The 17500-nt window shown below is 43.5% G+C and overlaps 1 protein-coding gene across 5 annotated transcripts in view; it reads left to right on the top strand.

Annotated features, from left to right (window-relative positions):
• Positions 1 to 17500, top strand: part of LOC139753456 (EGFR adapter protein-like) — an 846501-nt gene that overhangs the window by 205756 nt on the left and 623245 nt on the right. The window contains exon 2 of one of the 5 annotated variants that reach the window (XM_071669994.1): positions 7789 to 8300. The exons of the other annotated variants lie outside the window; for them this stretch is intronic. Coding sequence (XP_071526095.1) covers positions 8274 to 8300 — 27 coding nt within the window. The 5' untranslated portion in view covers positions 7789 to 8273. The remainder of the gene's footprint in view (positions 1 to 7788; positions 8301 to 17500) is intronic. 5 annotated transcript variants of the gene reach the window in all.

The following is a 17500-nucleotide window of genomic DNA, read 5'->3' on the forward strand; positions in this document are numbered from 1 at the left end:
TATATATATATATATATATATATATATATATATATATATATATATATATATATATATATATATTCCTATGAGTACACGGGGAAAATGAAACACGATAAGTTCCCAAGTGCACTTTCGTGTAATAATCACATCATCAGGGGAGACACAAGAGAGAAATATAAGTCAGTTGATATACATCGAAGAGACGAAGCTAGGACGCCATTTGGTAAACGTGTGTGTGTGTGTGTGTGTGTGTTTGTGTGTATATTTTGCTCCAGCAGCACTCGTATATGTGACACAGAACGAAAAGGCGACAAAATAGGCCAGGGAGGGGGAACGCGACAGCCACTTGCAGCCTTAGCTCGCTGTGTTCTCGTCACCACTAACCTTCATGACACCTAGGAAGACAGTGCCTACCTGGTCGTCGGCCTCGTACCACCTCGTTTGCATCTCGACCATAAAGGAATTAATCGACATCACGAACGAGACGAGTGAATTAAAGGAACGAGCATCGCTCGATGAAGGTGTGGCAGACACAGGGAAATACACAGTCGTACAGTTGTGACCCCGAGTGTTCTAAACTCGTGAGAACCGTCACTGAATTCGTTTCTCTACAGAACAGGAATAGAGTTAGCTCCGTAATATACATATCTTTAATCAAAAAGCAGCTTTTTCCATTTGTTACGTGATGATCAAAAGCGGCGCGGGACGTGTAACCAACCAGGAAAATCAGATTGCATATTTACCTCCGAAAAACTCCATTTTCTAAACATGAGAGAGAGAGAGAGAGAGAGAGAGAGAGAGAGAGAGAGAGAGAGAGAGAGAGAGAGAGAGAGGCTGGGAATTGCATCACGCTCCTAATTCAACACTGTTTCCCTTGATTGTAAATAGGAAAAAAAAAAAAGTATATAAACGCGTTTTAAATCCATTTGAGAATTTTTTTTTTTTTCCCTCCGAGGTAATTTCTCGTGGCCGGCCCTGCCGTGGAGTGGGAGCAATATCCCAGTGTCAATATAGTTTCGATGGCTCAGCTGGCGCGTGGGTATCGCCTCTTTAGCATACAGGGGATGTGGGCCGGCTGCCCCTGTCCGGTATGCGAACCCCTGCCGCACGGGGTGGGCTGCGCGCACGCCACCTCGCCGTTAATACTCATAGTTCCCGACGTTTACCCACCACACCACGGAAGCTCGTGAGTTCGCTACGCTGTTTTACGCACGGGAAAGTCTTCTCTTACCGTGGATGCGAAGGTCACTGGAGGCTTGTCCTTAGGAGAGGTGGGGGTTTTTGAGGTGCCAAATAACAGCAGCCAAAGGTCTACGGGATGACGATTCAAGTCTCAGAAGACGACAGCACAGAGCCTTCAGGAACCCAGGCCTTCTCGTATGACGAAGTTAATTCGTGATTTTTAGACTCTAAGTTTGGGACACCTGATTGGTGTAATGATTACGTGGTCCTTGATGATATAGTCGTCACAGAACATGATACCGATAACTTTTAACAAGAATTAGGTCTTCATTATCGAGTTTAATTCATATCACTAGAGTCGTATTGAATATATGTATTAGTTATAGTTCATGATAGAGAAGACGAAATCCCTCTTGCTCTGAAATAAGATGCGTTTACCCCTCACTCTACACTGGAGAGGAAACGTGTATGTGTGAACCAGCGGAATGTTATCTCTGCTGCACAGAAAGAAGATGGGAGACAGATGCCCCCTTTTGGCCAAGAGCCAGGTATGGACTTAAGAAAACAGAGGTCGACAGATAATAGCTTGAGTTAGTTATAAATATATTTTTTTTTCTTACCTCAGTGCACCTGCCGCGATACGCTTAATTAGCACGGTATTGATGGGCTGGAAATTGGCTGGTGGAGTTCCCCATGATTGCCTTTGCATACGTGAGGTGACCCCGAGTTGCTGTAGGCTGAGGCGCTCCTGAATGAGGAACAGCAGTTGGCAGAGGACCGTGGAGGGCACATGAGGCGAGAGTGTGAGGTGTAGCGCTGACCCTCGTGAAATCGCTTGCAGTGCGCAGAATGAACAGTGATAGACACGGTTTGTAGCCAGATGAGAGATGACTGTAATGAAAGATGTGTATATGGTAAGGAAATTTACTGAGTGTAGCCCTAAAGGGGGCTAAAAGAAGTTGAGGCTTAAAGAAAATGGAAGATGAAAATGGCCGTGCAACTCCCCCCCAAAAAAAATTATCTTTAATTCTGGTAGTACGTTATGTTATATAGAACACTATGTTATACGTTATTATCTAATAACACTTTGGTAATTAAAGGAGGCATCGTCTAATACCTGTAATAAAGTAAGAGATATTACTCCATCAGGGGAAGAATGTCTCTTGCAAAGATACCCTAAAGAGTCATTACGTTAATTGGATCCAGTTTGTCTCAAAAAGGGTTTAAAACTCCTCTTAATGAATTGGGATATGCTAGAGTATATCGGGGGAAAGAAGAAGAAGAAAAAAAAAATAGAAGGATGAGGTTGAAGTAAATAGTGACCTCACAGCATTTAAGTAAATTACTTCGTAAGATAATTACTAGACTGATGACAAATCCTTACTGGTTTCAACACTCATTGAAGAATATGTAATAACGGTTCATGTATATAGTTACATACGTGGGTGCGTCGTCTTCATGTGTGTTCAAATTGATATGTGAAACACTCCACATGGAGGAAAGCCCCGGACAATCATGTACTCATGAATCCCTTTAACACTGTATTGTTGGTTGATCCATTGATTTTTACAAAGCTCATCTTCCATCTGGACAACAGGTAATGAAATCATGTTTCAGTAGAACACCTTGATAACGCCCTGCCAAGTTCAGCAACGATGGTGATAGAACACCTTGATAACGCCCTGCCAAGTTCAGCAACGATGGTGATAGGGCTCCAGGTTGACGTGAATGACACATACATAATACATCACGAATCTTTCCTGTAGATGACAGGGAGTCGATCTACTGATTAAGCAGCCTCTTGAGTCTCTCTCCCCTTTGTTACAGTGTTGTATTTTCATCCGTAAACGCCTTCATTTGTCCACATTGATTATAATGCTCTTGTATAATTAGTAAGTTATGTTAGCGTTGGACAAAAAGAAAATATACTCATGACTCGATCTACTGTCGTTCGCTTGTCTTCGTGTCCTGATGGACATTTAACCCTCAGTGACTCAGTCACTGGGACCCTATCCTTCTCCTCCTCGACCTCGCCATCCTGGCGTACCATCAGTCGTAAGGCGACCCTAAACCTTCTTTCATTGGCTCCCTCTCTGTCACACGTTCTGCAAGATCTGTCGCATTATCCGTGCGAGTCTCTTAGGCTCGTCCTTTTTTTCCGTGTTCTTTGGCCTGTATCCTCATGCTCTCACCTCGACTGTGTCGACTCTGCTTCGATCTTTCGCCTCCGCTGCTTTCAGCCTGACTTCTCCCCCCTCAGAGAACCAGGGTCCTGGCAACTGTTCGGAGGTGATGAAACGATCGATGGGCCATCACGGGAACTTCCAGCACATCTCGATGAACAACTTCTCCCCCCCCCCCCCCCAAACTTCGCCAGAGGTCGCGCTGCATCTCCAACTTTCCTTCTTTGCATAATTCCGCCCTCCCGAGTGCTTTAACTCTTTCACAGCTCCGATTTCTTTCCTGTTTTCCATTCGGATCAGCGTTGCTCTCGGGCTGCCCGCCTCTGTAACTCTCACTCAGAAGAACCTTGCGCTCACACTTAGTCTTGAAACCGGCTACCTACACACACACCATTGTTGAAGTCTGAAAATGCCCTCAGAAAACGTTCACTTTCTTGGAAATTTTGGTGCTTAACGTCAAGCTGAGTATTTACTTAAGACTAATGAGAATACTAACCAACCGTCAGTGATATGTTGAATTTAAGAAACAGTCAATATTAAACGGGGACCCTTTCAATGAAATGTCATGGGAGGGGAATTATATAAAAAAAAGACCTATTTCGCTTGTGTCTCTCAGACTGTTTTCTTAATATCCTGGACCACTTTTTGAAAAACCAGTTGTAGCCACTGGTTTCACTTTCTGGTTTGCTTCCTCTTTGGTACGGGTTTCTAGTATGTTTTCACCAAGTTCCACCGTTTCTGCTTTTATGTTTTTTCCAAGAGCCACGGCCTTCGCGGTTTACGACCCTGGTGAAGCTGATACAATCAGTAGTTTTCCCAACCAATTGACGTTTTAGGAAGGAACTTCAATCAGCAGTTTTGTCCCAGCTTCACACCTCTAGTGGAGGAAGTTTAAACTAAGGATGGGTCAGTGGTCTCAGCTCAACGCTTCACCCGCGAGGAACTTCAGCCACGAAGTGTCCAAGCTTAACATCTCTGAGCGAGGCTCCTCCTTCAACTTCACACCCTTTGGTGCTTCTCGAGGCCAGTTATTTACAGGGACATTTATGTTTGATACTCCTTAGTCTCTCTGTCTCTTCCTTTTCCCCTTCCTTCTCTTCTTCTTCTTCTTCTTCTTCTTCTTCTTCTTCTTCTTCTTCTTCTTCTTCTTCTTCTTCCTCTTCTTTCCTTCATCGCCGTGCGTTCCCTTCACCATTTGGAATAGCCAAAAATACATTATCTTGAATATTCCTTTAAGCTTTCCTCTTCACAAATTGGATTCGTGCGAGAGGCGATGCATTACGTGGATCTAATGGAAATGGTGTGTGAGCATTAGCAGGAAGCCAATACCCGCAATTAGGGCCGCATGCGGGGGGAACCCAATCCCTGCCGCATGCGGGCAAATACACTCACGTGAGGCACAGGAGTCCGTCTGTACCCTCAAGATAACCCCCTCAAGTTCTCAAGTCACACCCAGAGGATTTAAGGTGAAATTCACATTCGAAATTCTCAAGTTTACTCAAGTCTGTTCAAGGTTCCACGGGGTTTAAGTTGTACCAAGTTCTTCAAGTTGATTCAGGTGTTCTGGTTGACCCGGGTGTCTAAGCTGACCTGGGCACTTTGCATCTCCCACCTCCTTTACCTTAGCTTAGTGGACCTTTCGGTCAAGAAAGTTCATTAGGAACTTTAGTACTCTGTTCATTCCATCAGCCTTGAATGCGTAAGACATGCTCTCAAAGCCTGTTGAGATGATGTAGTGAAGATACGAATAGAATTAGATATACTTAAATGCACACTGATATCTTTCGATTTTGAATGTTACGTTGTAATAAAGTATAGCGTGGCAAGGTAGTTCGTTACGGTTATGAGAATAAGAGAATCCAAAGTTAGATTTCAATTAGTATGTTTGTTATCATTTAGTACCTTCATTGGGTGATTATCTCAATGACTTGTGATACGTTTTTGTTTCTAAGTAATATTGCTGTCATTCCTCGACCTTTGAGAAGAACGTAGAGAGGTAAATAGGATAAGATTATTCCTTTCATCCGTCTCTCTGTCATCAACTGCTCACGTCATCCATTCTCAACTCCAGTTCAGTCTAAATCGTCTTCCATTCCGCTCATTACGTCTGTCTCATCCATTCGTCATCCACATCTGTCTTTTGTGTCCACAATCACCCAACAACCCACAACCCATCATCCAAGGCGTTCATCGCTCGTGACACAACCACTAGTGGTCCTCCTCCTGCTCGTCTTCTTCTTCTTTTTCTCCTCCTCCTCCTCCTCTTTCTTGTTGTTGTTGTTGTTGTTGTTGTTGTTGTTCTTCTTCTTCTTCTTCTTCTTCTTCTTCTTCTTCTTCTTCTTCTTCTTCTTCTTCTTCTTCTTCTTCTTCTTCTTCTTCTTCTTCTTTTTTCTTCTTCTTCTTCTTCTTCTTCTTCTTCTTCTTCTTCTTCTTCTTCTTCTTCTTCTTCTTCTTCTTCATCTCCTCCTCCTCCTCCTCCACTTCTTCTTCTTCTTCAGCTGGGCTCTCATACCAGACGAGCAGGGAGAGAAGTACCAGGCATCTCTCCCTTCGTGCCCGTAACAGCTGGATTGGCCGGGGCCTCTGGGTGTGACACTGGTAAGCTCAAACGCTCTCCAGGAGGACCACCTAGGGCCAACTGTGCCAGCACGGATTACCAACAATACCAGCACACGGACTTTACTGTCTTCCCCGTGTCTTGTTGGTTTAGCAGAGGACACACACACACACACACACACACACACACACACACACACACACACACACACACACACACACACACACATACACACACACTGGCACGCACGCACGCTCTCTCTTGTTTATGTGTGTGTGTGTGTGTGTGTGTGTGTGTGTGTGTGTGTGTGTGTGTGCATGGACGCTGCTCCAGAGTATGTGTGTGTCTGTACCCACATATATGTCATGTGTGGAGGCCGTCTGGCTCTGCTTGATCCTGAAATGAGCTGTTGTGTCGTCGCTGCTTGCACCTTAATGAGCAGAGGTTTGGGCAAAGTCTCATAGACATTTTGTCTAAGGAGGGAAAAGTTTCCGAGATAGCCTCGAAGAATGGGATTAAACTCGCGTAATGCATCTTAGTTTTGGAAGTTGGTTGCCTGTGAAAATATCGGCTTGATATGCTCTTTAGTGATTAGTAAGAGTCTTATATTTTTTTCTTACACTGGATGGAGAGGGAGCTCCATTCATGAGCCACATCCTAACAGCATTTAAATACATCTTTTTGTAAAACTGCCTTGCTTGAATTCATGCTATGGCCAATGGTTAATCTATCCATGCATCTTTCGTAGAAGTGGTTTAAAAGCTTAAAGGCTGTGTGATCAAGTGTGTCCTAATTTTTCTCTCTTTCCTGATGGGCAGATTTTTGGCCTTTGACCTTCTCTCACTGTTGTTTAGTTTTCTTAAATTCTGGTATCATCTCTTGATTGCTATCCCCCTGGACATTCTCTATTAATTTGATATCTTCTTCTTTAACTTCAGTGACAAAAGTGGAGGCTCATATCGTAGTTTTGCCCTACATACGCTCTCAGTAGTTTCCTAAACATCTCCTTAAGCATTGTACTTAAATGTGATTGCAGTATAGACCAGCGTATGGCATTTCTCCAGTTGTTTTTTTTTTCGTTCCGTTGTAAAGTTCATCGAGGAATGATTCCGTTCCCCCTGCATCCGTGTTAGTTCCTCTTTAGCTAGAGGTACCGCGTACGCTTTCCAGATATCTATTACAGTAATTTATAGACTACAATCGTGAGAGAGATTAAGCTATAGCTCAGCGCAGTTTCCCTATCTACTTTCTTAAAGATAGGTGTGGCATTCCCGTAGCAGTATATCCTCCTCTGCCGTCATATTGAGATAATTTCAGGTGTTTTTTTAAAACGTATTTGCAAACTTTTTCTTACCTAAATGGGAGAGAATCCTACACTCGTGGGGTCCTATCACATATATGTGTATATATATATATATATATATATATATATATATATATATATATATATATATATATATATATATATATATATATATTCCAAACTTCATGTAAGCATGAGGCTGACGGAGGCACAGCACGTTCGCTCCTCCTGGCGAGGGGCAACAATTACCGGAAGGCGTGACATGGTTCCCCTTGCAGCCGAGGGAGGTGTTCTTCAGGCGCAGGAAGGACTCTTGCCGGGCATGGCGGTCGGCCGGCAAGCCTCTCCAGGCTGGTCGCGCGCTCTCCTACCTCTTTGTTTACCTCATCGTCATCACAGTTGTGGTTTATGTTCGCAAGAGGAACGTATTCAGGTTGCGACCAATTGAAACTTACATTGGTGATTTGCGTCTCTCTCTCTCTGTTGGGACAGGACCTTCTCGTGTGATTCCCTTAAGCAGTGAGAGAGAGAGAAGAAAAAGAAGTGGTATATCTAACCCTTTCTCTTTGTACACGTTACAGAAATGATGGGTAATAGTGATTCAAGGACACTATGAATATCCCTGAAACTTCAGAAACGTTCTTGTAATACAGAGTTTGTGTCAAGAAGAGAGAAAAAAAAAAATTGAAGTGAATTCCATCAATTCCAAAAGTTCAGGTTCTTGAAAATGACCAGAGCGAAAACAGCGGTCATCACACCCACCCAAAGACAATGACCTAAAGAAGACCCAAGTGTTCTCTCGTTGTGAGTATGAAACCCACAAGAAAATGTGAGATGGCCTTTTGAAAGTGTCACAGAGTTCGATAGGCCAGGCCAGTTGCATCTGTGAGTGTGTGTGTGTGTGTGTGTGTGTGAGTGTGTGTGTGAGTGTGTGTGTGTGTGCGTGCGTGAGTGTGGTACTGTGCTGTGTCGTGAACTCACAACGTTGACCCAGGGAGGGACGGGATCTTCCACGCCCCTCGTCTCCGCTGACCACCGCTGCAGCGCCTCTGCCCATACCCATACCATGAGGACTGTCTACCACTGCGTGTGGGTAAGTGCTTCTCCTGTGGTTTCTTTACAGTCAGTTGATCACATGAACTTTGCGAACAGGTAGTGGGAGATTCTGACACTGTGGGTGTCTTATGTATTGTATATGGGAGACAGTGTTCTGGGAGATTTTCTAATGTATCAGGGAAGTATTTTCATCAGTTTTTTGAACTGTTTATCCTAAGTATCTTTTTACATTTACCTATGATTTTATATTTTGCATCGTTAATGTAAACATTATATTCATGTTTATATGTGTACCTTTAGTTATTTCATGTTTTTGTACCATTTACTTCCTTGTGAGAACTGTCGTATTCCTATTGCTGCCTGTCTCTCAAAACAAATGGTTGGAGGTAGGCATTTAAAGACATACACTGACATGTTAATTAGTCTTCGTTCTGATAGCTCCTCATTAACAGAAACCTGTACGGAAGTTTCTTTTATACAAACATCAAATATTGGATGAATACACTGTCGTTGAATGTGCCACTGTAGTGAACACACAACTACCACTACGAACACCTCCTGCTACAACCACTACCACTATTACTACCAACAACAGCGTTTATCAGTACCACTAGAATCAACTACCACACTACCACCACCACACGTCAGCATCACATGATGATCCTCTACCATGACCAACAACCTACTTGAATACTTCTGTCACTACTGATAATACCACTACCACCTCTCCCTCCCTCTCAACACCCTCCATTCTTCCCTCCCCATCCCTTCCTCAGGCATGACGACTACCACCACCACCACCACACCACCAGGTCACATGTCAACACATTCGAGCTCGCCTCCCTCTCCTCGCCAGCCGGGGCTACTAACGAGCCTGCCTTTGGCTTGGCCTGACAAAGGCCCAACTGTGCCCTAGTTTGCTGAGCGCCAGTCCCACACAAAATTAAACTTGCTGCTCAATGGGCCGGCGACAGTAGGGATTGTGCCCGGCGAACAGGCCAGGTGCTCTATGCCTGTTCCATTCAACTCGCGTCTTCTCTTTTGACTCTCTTTTGGGTCGACGTCCTTGTTAAATGAGCGACACTGGTAATTATGTGACATACCTTGGCACCCCTCCCTCCCTGCTACTGCTGCTGCTGCTCCTGCTGCTCCTCCTCCTCTTCTTCTTTTTCATTCTTGAGTCTTTACACAGTTTCTTTCTTTTAATCTTGGGAATAAGAGGAAGAGTATTCTTCTTCAGTTTTTTCTTTCCTGCAGGATAAGTAATTTACATTTTCAGACAAGGTTTTTTTTTTTTTTTTGATGTTTTTGATATAATTTTTTTTCCTTTTTTTTTCATTTTGACTTCGAGGAAAGAAGTGTTTATACTCATCTTCCGTTTTGTGTCGTGAAGGTAAATATGTCTTCCTAATGTCAGTGTGTAAGGAATATTCTAAATTGCATCGAGGAGGGGAAAAAAAATTCTTGAGAACAATAATTTCAAGATTTTTTTTGTTTTCTTTTCTAAACACTACTGGACTTCTTTGTGTATTAGTTGCTCATTCCTTTAAGCTCTTCTTCTTCTTCTTCTTCTTCTTCTTCTTCTTCTTCTTCTTCTTCTTCTTCTTCTTCTTTCTTCTTCTTCTTCTTCTTCCTCTTCTTCTTCTTCTTCTTCTTCTTCTTCTTCTTCTTCTTCTTCTTCTTCTTCTTCTTCTTCTTCTTCTTCTTCTTCTTCTTCTTCTTCTTCTTCTTCTTCTTCTTCTTCTTCTTCTTTTTCTTCTTCTTCTTCTTCCTTTTTCTTCTTCTCTTCTTCTTCTTCCTTCTTCTTCTTCTTCTTCTTCTTCTTCTTCTTCTTCTTCCTCTTCTTCTTCTTCTTCTTCTTCTTCTTCTTCTTCTTCTTCTTCTTCTTCTTCTTCTTCCTTCTTCTTCTTCGTCTTCATCTTCTTCTTCTTCTTCTTCTTATAGAATCTTGAGTAGGGCGATGGGAAGTTGAGGCAACACAGGATGGTGGTTCATGTTCAGGTAAGCTGTGTGTCTCTTTTTTTTGCTCCTCCTCCTCCTCCTCCACAAAGAGCGAAAATGAGGCTAAGGCTTAAGGTGTGCAGTCAGCCTAGCGAGAGGAAAGTGCAGAGCCAACCAAGATTTTCAGTTTTCTCCTCCAGAATGATTTAGAACTTTCTTTTTCCACCCCCATTGAGAAATGAACTCCATTTTTTTTTAAAAACCTTATTTTTCCACCCTTAGCTTATTTTTATTTCCTTAAAATACGGTTTAAGTGTGGGATGAGGTGAGGGGTGTGTGTGTGTGTGTTAAGGGGAAAAGCCAGGATGCTGTATGTAAGGGGGGTGAGGGGATGCTTTGGGGGAAAGAGGGGGGAAGCCAGGATGCTGTATGTAGGGGGGGAGGGTTTGGAAAATTAAAGTGTGTTCTTGTTAGCATCTTGCCACAAGGTGCCTAAAATGGTGGAGTGGGCAGATTCTTGTGTGCTCCCAGTCAACAGCCGGGCGGTTTGCTGTGGATCCATAATTAAAAGCAGTGAAGATGAGGCACAGTGTTGGTTACCTACCCCCACCGCCCCCTCCCTCCCGTGAGGAGGAGGAGGAGGAGGAGGAGCTGCTGCTGCTCTCTCTCTCTCTCTCTCTCTCTCTCTCTCTCTCTCTCTCTCTCTCTCTCTCTCTCTCTCTCTCTCTCTCTCTCTCTCTCTCTTTCCGTTTGCTCTCACGATTTATTTCGGCACTTCATCTTTCCTGGCGAATCTGTTTTGGTGTTTTATTATACATCTGTCTATCTATCCCTCTGTTTATCTGTCTATATCTATCTATCTATCTATCTATCTATTTATCTATCTATCTATCTATCTATCTATCTATCTATCTATCTATCTATCTATCTATATATATATATATATATATATATATATATATATATATATATATATATATATATATATATATATGGTTAGATAGATAGATTGAATAGACTGGTGAATAAACAGAGGTAGATAGACAAACAGATACGAAGAAAACTGGTAATACAGAAAATTTTTCTATTTATCTCTGATTATGTTTACGTACACACGAGAGATCGTTTAAGCATTTTAATACCCCAGAGTACAAGGTGTGTGTTTATCCATGATTGTTTGAACTGTTCTTTGTGGTCTAATTTGGTTGTTTGTCCACTTGTGTTTCTGGTCACCTTAAAGGTACCTACACTGAGGGTCTAGCTGTCTGTGGTACACTGTGGTACACTTGAGTATGTCCTACGGTACATCAGAGTCTTATGGTACAGTGAGTGTCACTTATGAAACCCTGGTTCACTTGAGTATCCTTTGACATATTTTCAAGTCTCCTGTGGTACATTAAAAGTGACGTGAACGAGTCCCAGGTAAAGTATATCACACACTTTCCCCCCAAGACAGACTCACACTTTTATATCACACTCGTAGATAATCAGTTCTTATGATAATAATAATGACAAGGATAGTAATCATACGATTGATAATAGAAATCGTGATTATAATGATAATGATGAATATATCATTAAGATAATGATAATGATGATGATGAATATATCATTGAAATAATGATAATGATAATGATGAATGTATCATTGAATTATGATAATGATGAATATATCATTGAAATGATGATACTAGAAGTAATGATAGAAAAAATAATGATCATTTAGCAGTTCGTAAGAGAACAAATGGGTAGTGGAGCTCAAGGTCTCCCTACACTGGGGATTCGAACCCTGACTGACCCAGATCGTGGGTGAGCTGATGTGGAGAACTCATTTCTTTTATGCAGTATCCAAAATGAAACGAGTGAAAAAAAAACTTTAAATATAGCCATCTTAAAGAAAGAGAGAAAAAAAGAGAAAAAGAATGAAAAAAAAGAAGATTATTACCTCTTGGGTGTTTATTATAGACCTGAATCTTAAAGGAGGAAAGGTTAGAAGGACTAGGGAAAGACAGGAGGAGGAAGAAGGATTCCAGTAGCCTTTTTCTGGTCGAGGACAGGAGCTGTGTCCTGCCATGCCTAACTCTCTCGTGATCGGGGCTGACCCCCACCAGCAGGAGACGACTGGGTTGTTTGTTGGTGAAGAGCAATTCCTCAATGACGAGACTCAGTCAGTTCAAAAGGGGGCTGGTGGTGTCTGCTGGAGTATAAAAGGGAGGGGAGGCCTTGACCTGTGGTGTGAGCCGGACCAGCGAGGGAGTTGAGGTAAGGTAAGGTCAGCAGGACACCTGCCAGAGCCGTAGGCTCAAGAGAGCTGGGTGTGACCTTAGGTCAGCATGCCGGCTGGTGGTACACCCCCACCTCACCATCCAGGGCTGGACCCCCCGAGGTGCGTGACCTATCGGCGCGCCATCTTGGCCTCCTCCTCCTCCTCCCCCTCCTCCTCGGAACGAACTCATCGACGGGTCGGCTGTGGTGGTGGTGGTGGGGAGAGAGAGGAGAGGAGGAGGAGGAGGAGGAGGAGGAGGAGGAGGAGAGGGTCGTCCTAATTGGTGTCAGTTGATGAGCCAGATGATTATATGTGGGGGGACGGGGAGGGAAGGAAGAGGAGGGGAGGACGTATGAACTGGGGGGGGTGTGGGGGAAAAAAAATTGAAGAAGAAAAACAGGGATTTAATCGGGGGATTTAAGAAGGGTTGCGCGTCGCACCACCACCTGTTTGTTTGTCAGCGCTTGGGAACGTTGATCACATTGGAAACGTTGTGTTCGCTGAGGTCTGAGCTAGAACGGGGAGGGATTCTGATTTGGTTTTCTGTGAGGCAGGATATTGACGATCAAGGGTGAAACCAACTCCTTGCACACTCTCTCCTCTTCTCACCTCACCTCACCTCACTCCACCTCTCCTCTCCTCTCCTCTCCTCACTTCACTTCACCTCACTTCACCTCACCTCACCTCACTTCACCTCACTTCACCTCACTTCTCCTCACCTCTCCTCTCCTCACCTCTCCTCACCTCACCTCTCTTCTCCTCTCTCCTCCTCTTATCTCATCTCTCCTCACCTCTCCTCTCCTCACCTCTCTTCTCCTCTCTCCTCCTCCTCCTCTCCTCTCCTCACCTCACCTCTCTTCTCCTCTCTCTCTCTCTCTGTCTCTGTCTCTGTCTGTCTGTCTCTCTCTCTCATCTCTCTCTCTCTCACTGAAACGCAGTTACATTCACATGACACTTATACTAAATGTTGGACATGGTCCCTTGCATGTATACTGCCAGGCAGGGGCACAGGATAGATGGTTTGGCTCAGGGCCTAGAACCTGGGGGCCTGACCCTGAGTGCAGCCACCTATCCTTAATCTTGCCTGAGTGCAACCATCTATCCTTAATCTTGACCCTGAGTGCAACCATCTATCCTTAATCTTGACCCTGATGCAACAGTCTATCCTTAATCTTGCTGAGTGCAACCATCTATCCTTATCTTGACCCTGAGTTCAACAGTCTATCCTTAATCTTTGACCCTGAGTGCAACAGTCTATCCTTAATCTATGACCCTGAGTGCAACAGTCTATCCTTAATCTTGACCCTGAGTGCAACAGTCTATCCTTAATCTTGACCCTGAGTGCAACATCTATCCTTAATCATGAACCCTGATGCAACAGTCTATCCTTAATCATGACCCTGAGTGCAACAGTCTATCCTTAATCTTGACCCTGAGTGCAGCCATCTATCCTTAATATTGACCCTGAGTGCAACAGTCTATCCTTAATCTTGACCCTGATGCAACAGTCTATCCTTAATCTTGACCTGAGTGCAACAGTCTATCCTTAATCTTGACCCTGAGTGCAACAGTCTATCCTTAATCATGAACCCTGAGTGCAGCCATCTATCCTTAATCATGACCCAGAGTGCAACCATCTATCCTAATCTTGACCCTGAGTGCAACAGTCTATCCTTAATCATGAACCCTGAGTGCAGCCATCTATCCTTAATATTGACCCTGAGTGCAACAGTCTATCCTTAATCTTGACCTGAGTGCAACAGTCTATCCTTAATCTTGACCCTGAGTGCAAGCCATCTATCCTTAATCTTGACCTGAGTGCAACAGTCTATCCTTAATCTTGACCTGAGTGCAACAGTCTATCCTTAATCTTGACCTGAGTGCAACAGTCTATCCTTAATCATGACCCTGAGTGCAACAGTCTATCCTTAATCATGACCCTGAGTGCAAGCCATCTATCCTTAATATTGACCCTGAGTGCAACAGTCTATCCTTAATCTTGACCTGAGTGCAACAGTCTATCCTTAATCTTGACCTGAGTGCAACAGTCTATCCTTAATCATGACCCAGAGTGCAACCATCTATCCTTAATATTGACCCTGAGTGCAACAGTCTATCCTTAATCTTGACCTGAGTGCAACAGTCTATCCTTAATCTTGACCTGAGTGCAACAGTCTATCCTTAATCTTGACCCTGAGTTCAACAGTCTATCCTTAATCTTGACCTGAGTGCAACAGTCTATCCTTAATCATGACCCTGATGCAACAGTCTATCCTTAATCATGACCCTGAGTGCAACCAATCTATCCTTAATCTTGACCCTGAGTGCAGCCATCTATCCTTAATCTGACCCTGAGTGCAACCATCTATCCTAATCTTGACCCTGATGCAACCATCTATCCTTAATCTGACCCTGAGTGCAACATCTATCCTTAATCATGAACCCTGATGCAACCATCTATCCTAATCTTGACCCTGAGTGCAGCCATCTATCCTTAATATTGACCCTGAGTGCAAGCCATCTATCCTTAATCATGACCCTGATGCAACAGTCTATCCTTAATCATGACCCTGAGTGCAACAGTCTATCCTTAATCTGACCCTGAGTGCAACCATCTATCCTTAATCTTGACCCTGAGTGCAGCCACCTATCCTTAATCTTGACCCTGATGCAGCCATCTATCCTAATCTTGACCCTGATGCAGCCATCTATCCTTAATCTTGCTGAGTGCAACCATCTATCCTTAATATTGACCCTGAGTGCAGCCATCAATCCTTAATCTTGACCCTGAGTTCAACAGTCTATCCTTAATCATGACCCTGATGCAACAGTCTATCCTTAATCATGACCCTGAGTGCAACAGTCTATCCTTAATCATGACCCTGAGTGCAACAGTCTATCCTTAATCTTGACCCTGAGTGCAACAGTCTATCCTTAATCATGACCCAGAGTGCAACCATCTATCCTTAATCATGAACCCTGAGTGCAGCCATCTATCCTTAATCATGACCCTGAGTGCAAACATTTATCCTTAATCTTGACCCTGAGTGCAACATCTATCCTTAATCATGACCCTGAGTGCAAGCCATCTATCCTTAATCTTGCTGAGTGCAACCATCTAATCCTTAATCATGACCCTGAGTGCAAACATTTATCCTTAATCTTGACCCTGAGTGCAAGCCATCTATCCTTAATATTGACCCTGAGTGCAAACATTTATCCTTAATCTTGACCCTGATGCAACAGTCTATCCTTAATCTTGACCCTGAGTTCAACAGTCTATCCTTAATCTTGACCCTGAGTGCAACAGTCTATCCTTAATCATGACCCTGAGTGCAAGCCATCTATCCTTAATATTGACCCTGAGTGCAAACATTTATCCTTAATCTTGACCTGAGTGCAACAGTCTATCCTTAATCTTGACCCTGAGTTCAACAGTCTATCCTTAATCTTGACCCTGAGTGCAACAGTCTATCCTTAATCTTGCTGAGTGCAACCATCTATCCTTAATCTTGACCCTGAGTGCAACAGTCTATCCTTAATCATGACCCTGAGTGCAACAGTCTATCCTTAATCATGACCCTGAGTGCAACAGTCTATCCTTAATCATGACCCTGAGTGCAACAGTCTATCCTTAATCATGACCCTGAGTGCAACAGTCTATCCTTAATCATGACCCTGAGTGCAACAGTCTATCCTTAATCTTGACCCTGAGTGCAACAGTCTATCCTTAATCATTGACCCTGAGTGCAACAGTCTATCCTTAATCTTGACCCTGAGTGCAACAGTCTATCCTTAATCTTGACCCTGAGTGCAACCATCTATCCTTAATCTTGACCCTGAGTGCAACCATCTATCCTTAATCATGACCCTGAGTGCAAGCCATCTATCCTTAATCTTGACCCTGAGTGCAACCATCTATCCTTAATCTTGACCCTGAGTGCAACCATCTATCCTTAATCTTGACCCTGAGTGCAACCATCTATCCTTAATCTTGACCTGAGTGCAACCATCTATCCTTAATCTTGACCCTGAGTGCAACCATCTATCCTTAATATTGACCCTGAGTGCAGCCATCTATCCTTAATCTTGACCCTGAGTTCAACAGTCTATCCTTAATCATGACCCTGAGTGCAACAGTCTATCCTTAATCATGACCCTGAGTGCAACAGTCTATCCTTAATCTTGACCCTGAGTTCAACAGTCTATCCTTAATCATGACCCTGAGTGCAACAGTCTATCCTTAATCTTGACCCTGAGTTCAACAGTCTATCCTTAATCTTGACCCTGAGTGCAACCATCTGTCCTTAATCTTGACCCTGAGTGCAACCATCTATCCTTAATATTGACCCTGAGTGCAGCCATCTATCCTTAATCTTGACCCTGAGTGCAACCATCTATCCTTAATCATGACCCTGAGTGCAACAGTCTATCCTTAATCTTGACCCTGAGTTCAACAGTCTATCCTTAATCATGACCCTGAGTGCAACAGTCTATCCTTAATCTTGACCCTGAGTTCAACAGTCTATCCTTAATCTTGACCCTGAGTGCAACCATCTGTCCTTAATATTGACCCTGAGTGCAGCCATCTATCCTTAATCTTGACCCTGAGTGCAAACATTTATCCTTAATCTTGACCCTGAGTGCAACCATCTATCCTTAATCATGACCCAGAGTGCAACCATCTATCCTTAATCTTAACCCTGAGTGCAACCATCTATCCTTAATCTTGACCCTGAGTACATCCGTCTATCCTTAATCTTGACCCTGAGTGCAGCCATCTATCCTTAATCTTGACCCTGAGTGCAAACATTTATCCTTAATCTTGACCCTGAGTGCAACCATCTATCCTTAATCATGACCCAGAGTGCAACCATCTATCCTTAATCTTAACCCTGAGTGCAACCATCTATCCTTAATCATGACCCAGAGTGCAACCATCTATCCTTAATCTTGACCCTGAGTGCAACCATCTATCCTTAATCATGACCCAGAGTGCAGCCATCTATCCTTAATCTTAACCCTGAGTGC

Source organism: Panulirus ornatus, chromosome 14 (assembly GCF_036320965.1).
Source record: "Panulirus ornatus isolate Po-2019 chromosome 14, ASM3632096v1, whole genome shotgun sequence".
NCBI lineage: Eukaryota > Metazoa > Arthropoda > Malacostraca > Decapoda > Palinuridae > Panulirus > Panulirus ornatus.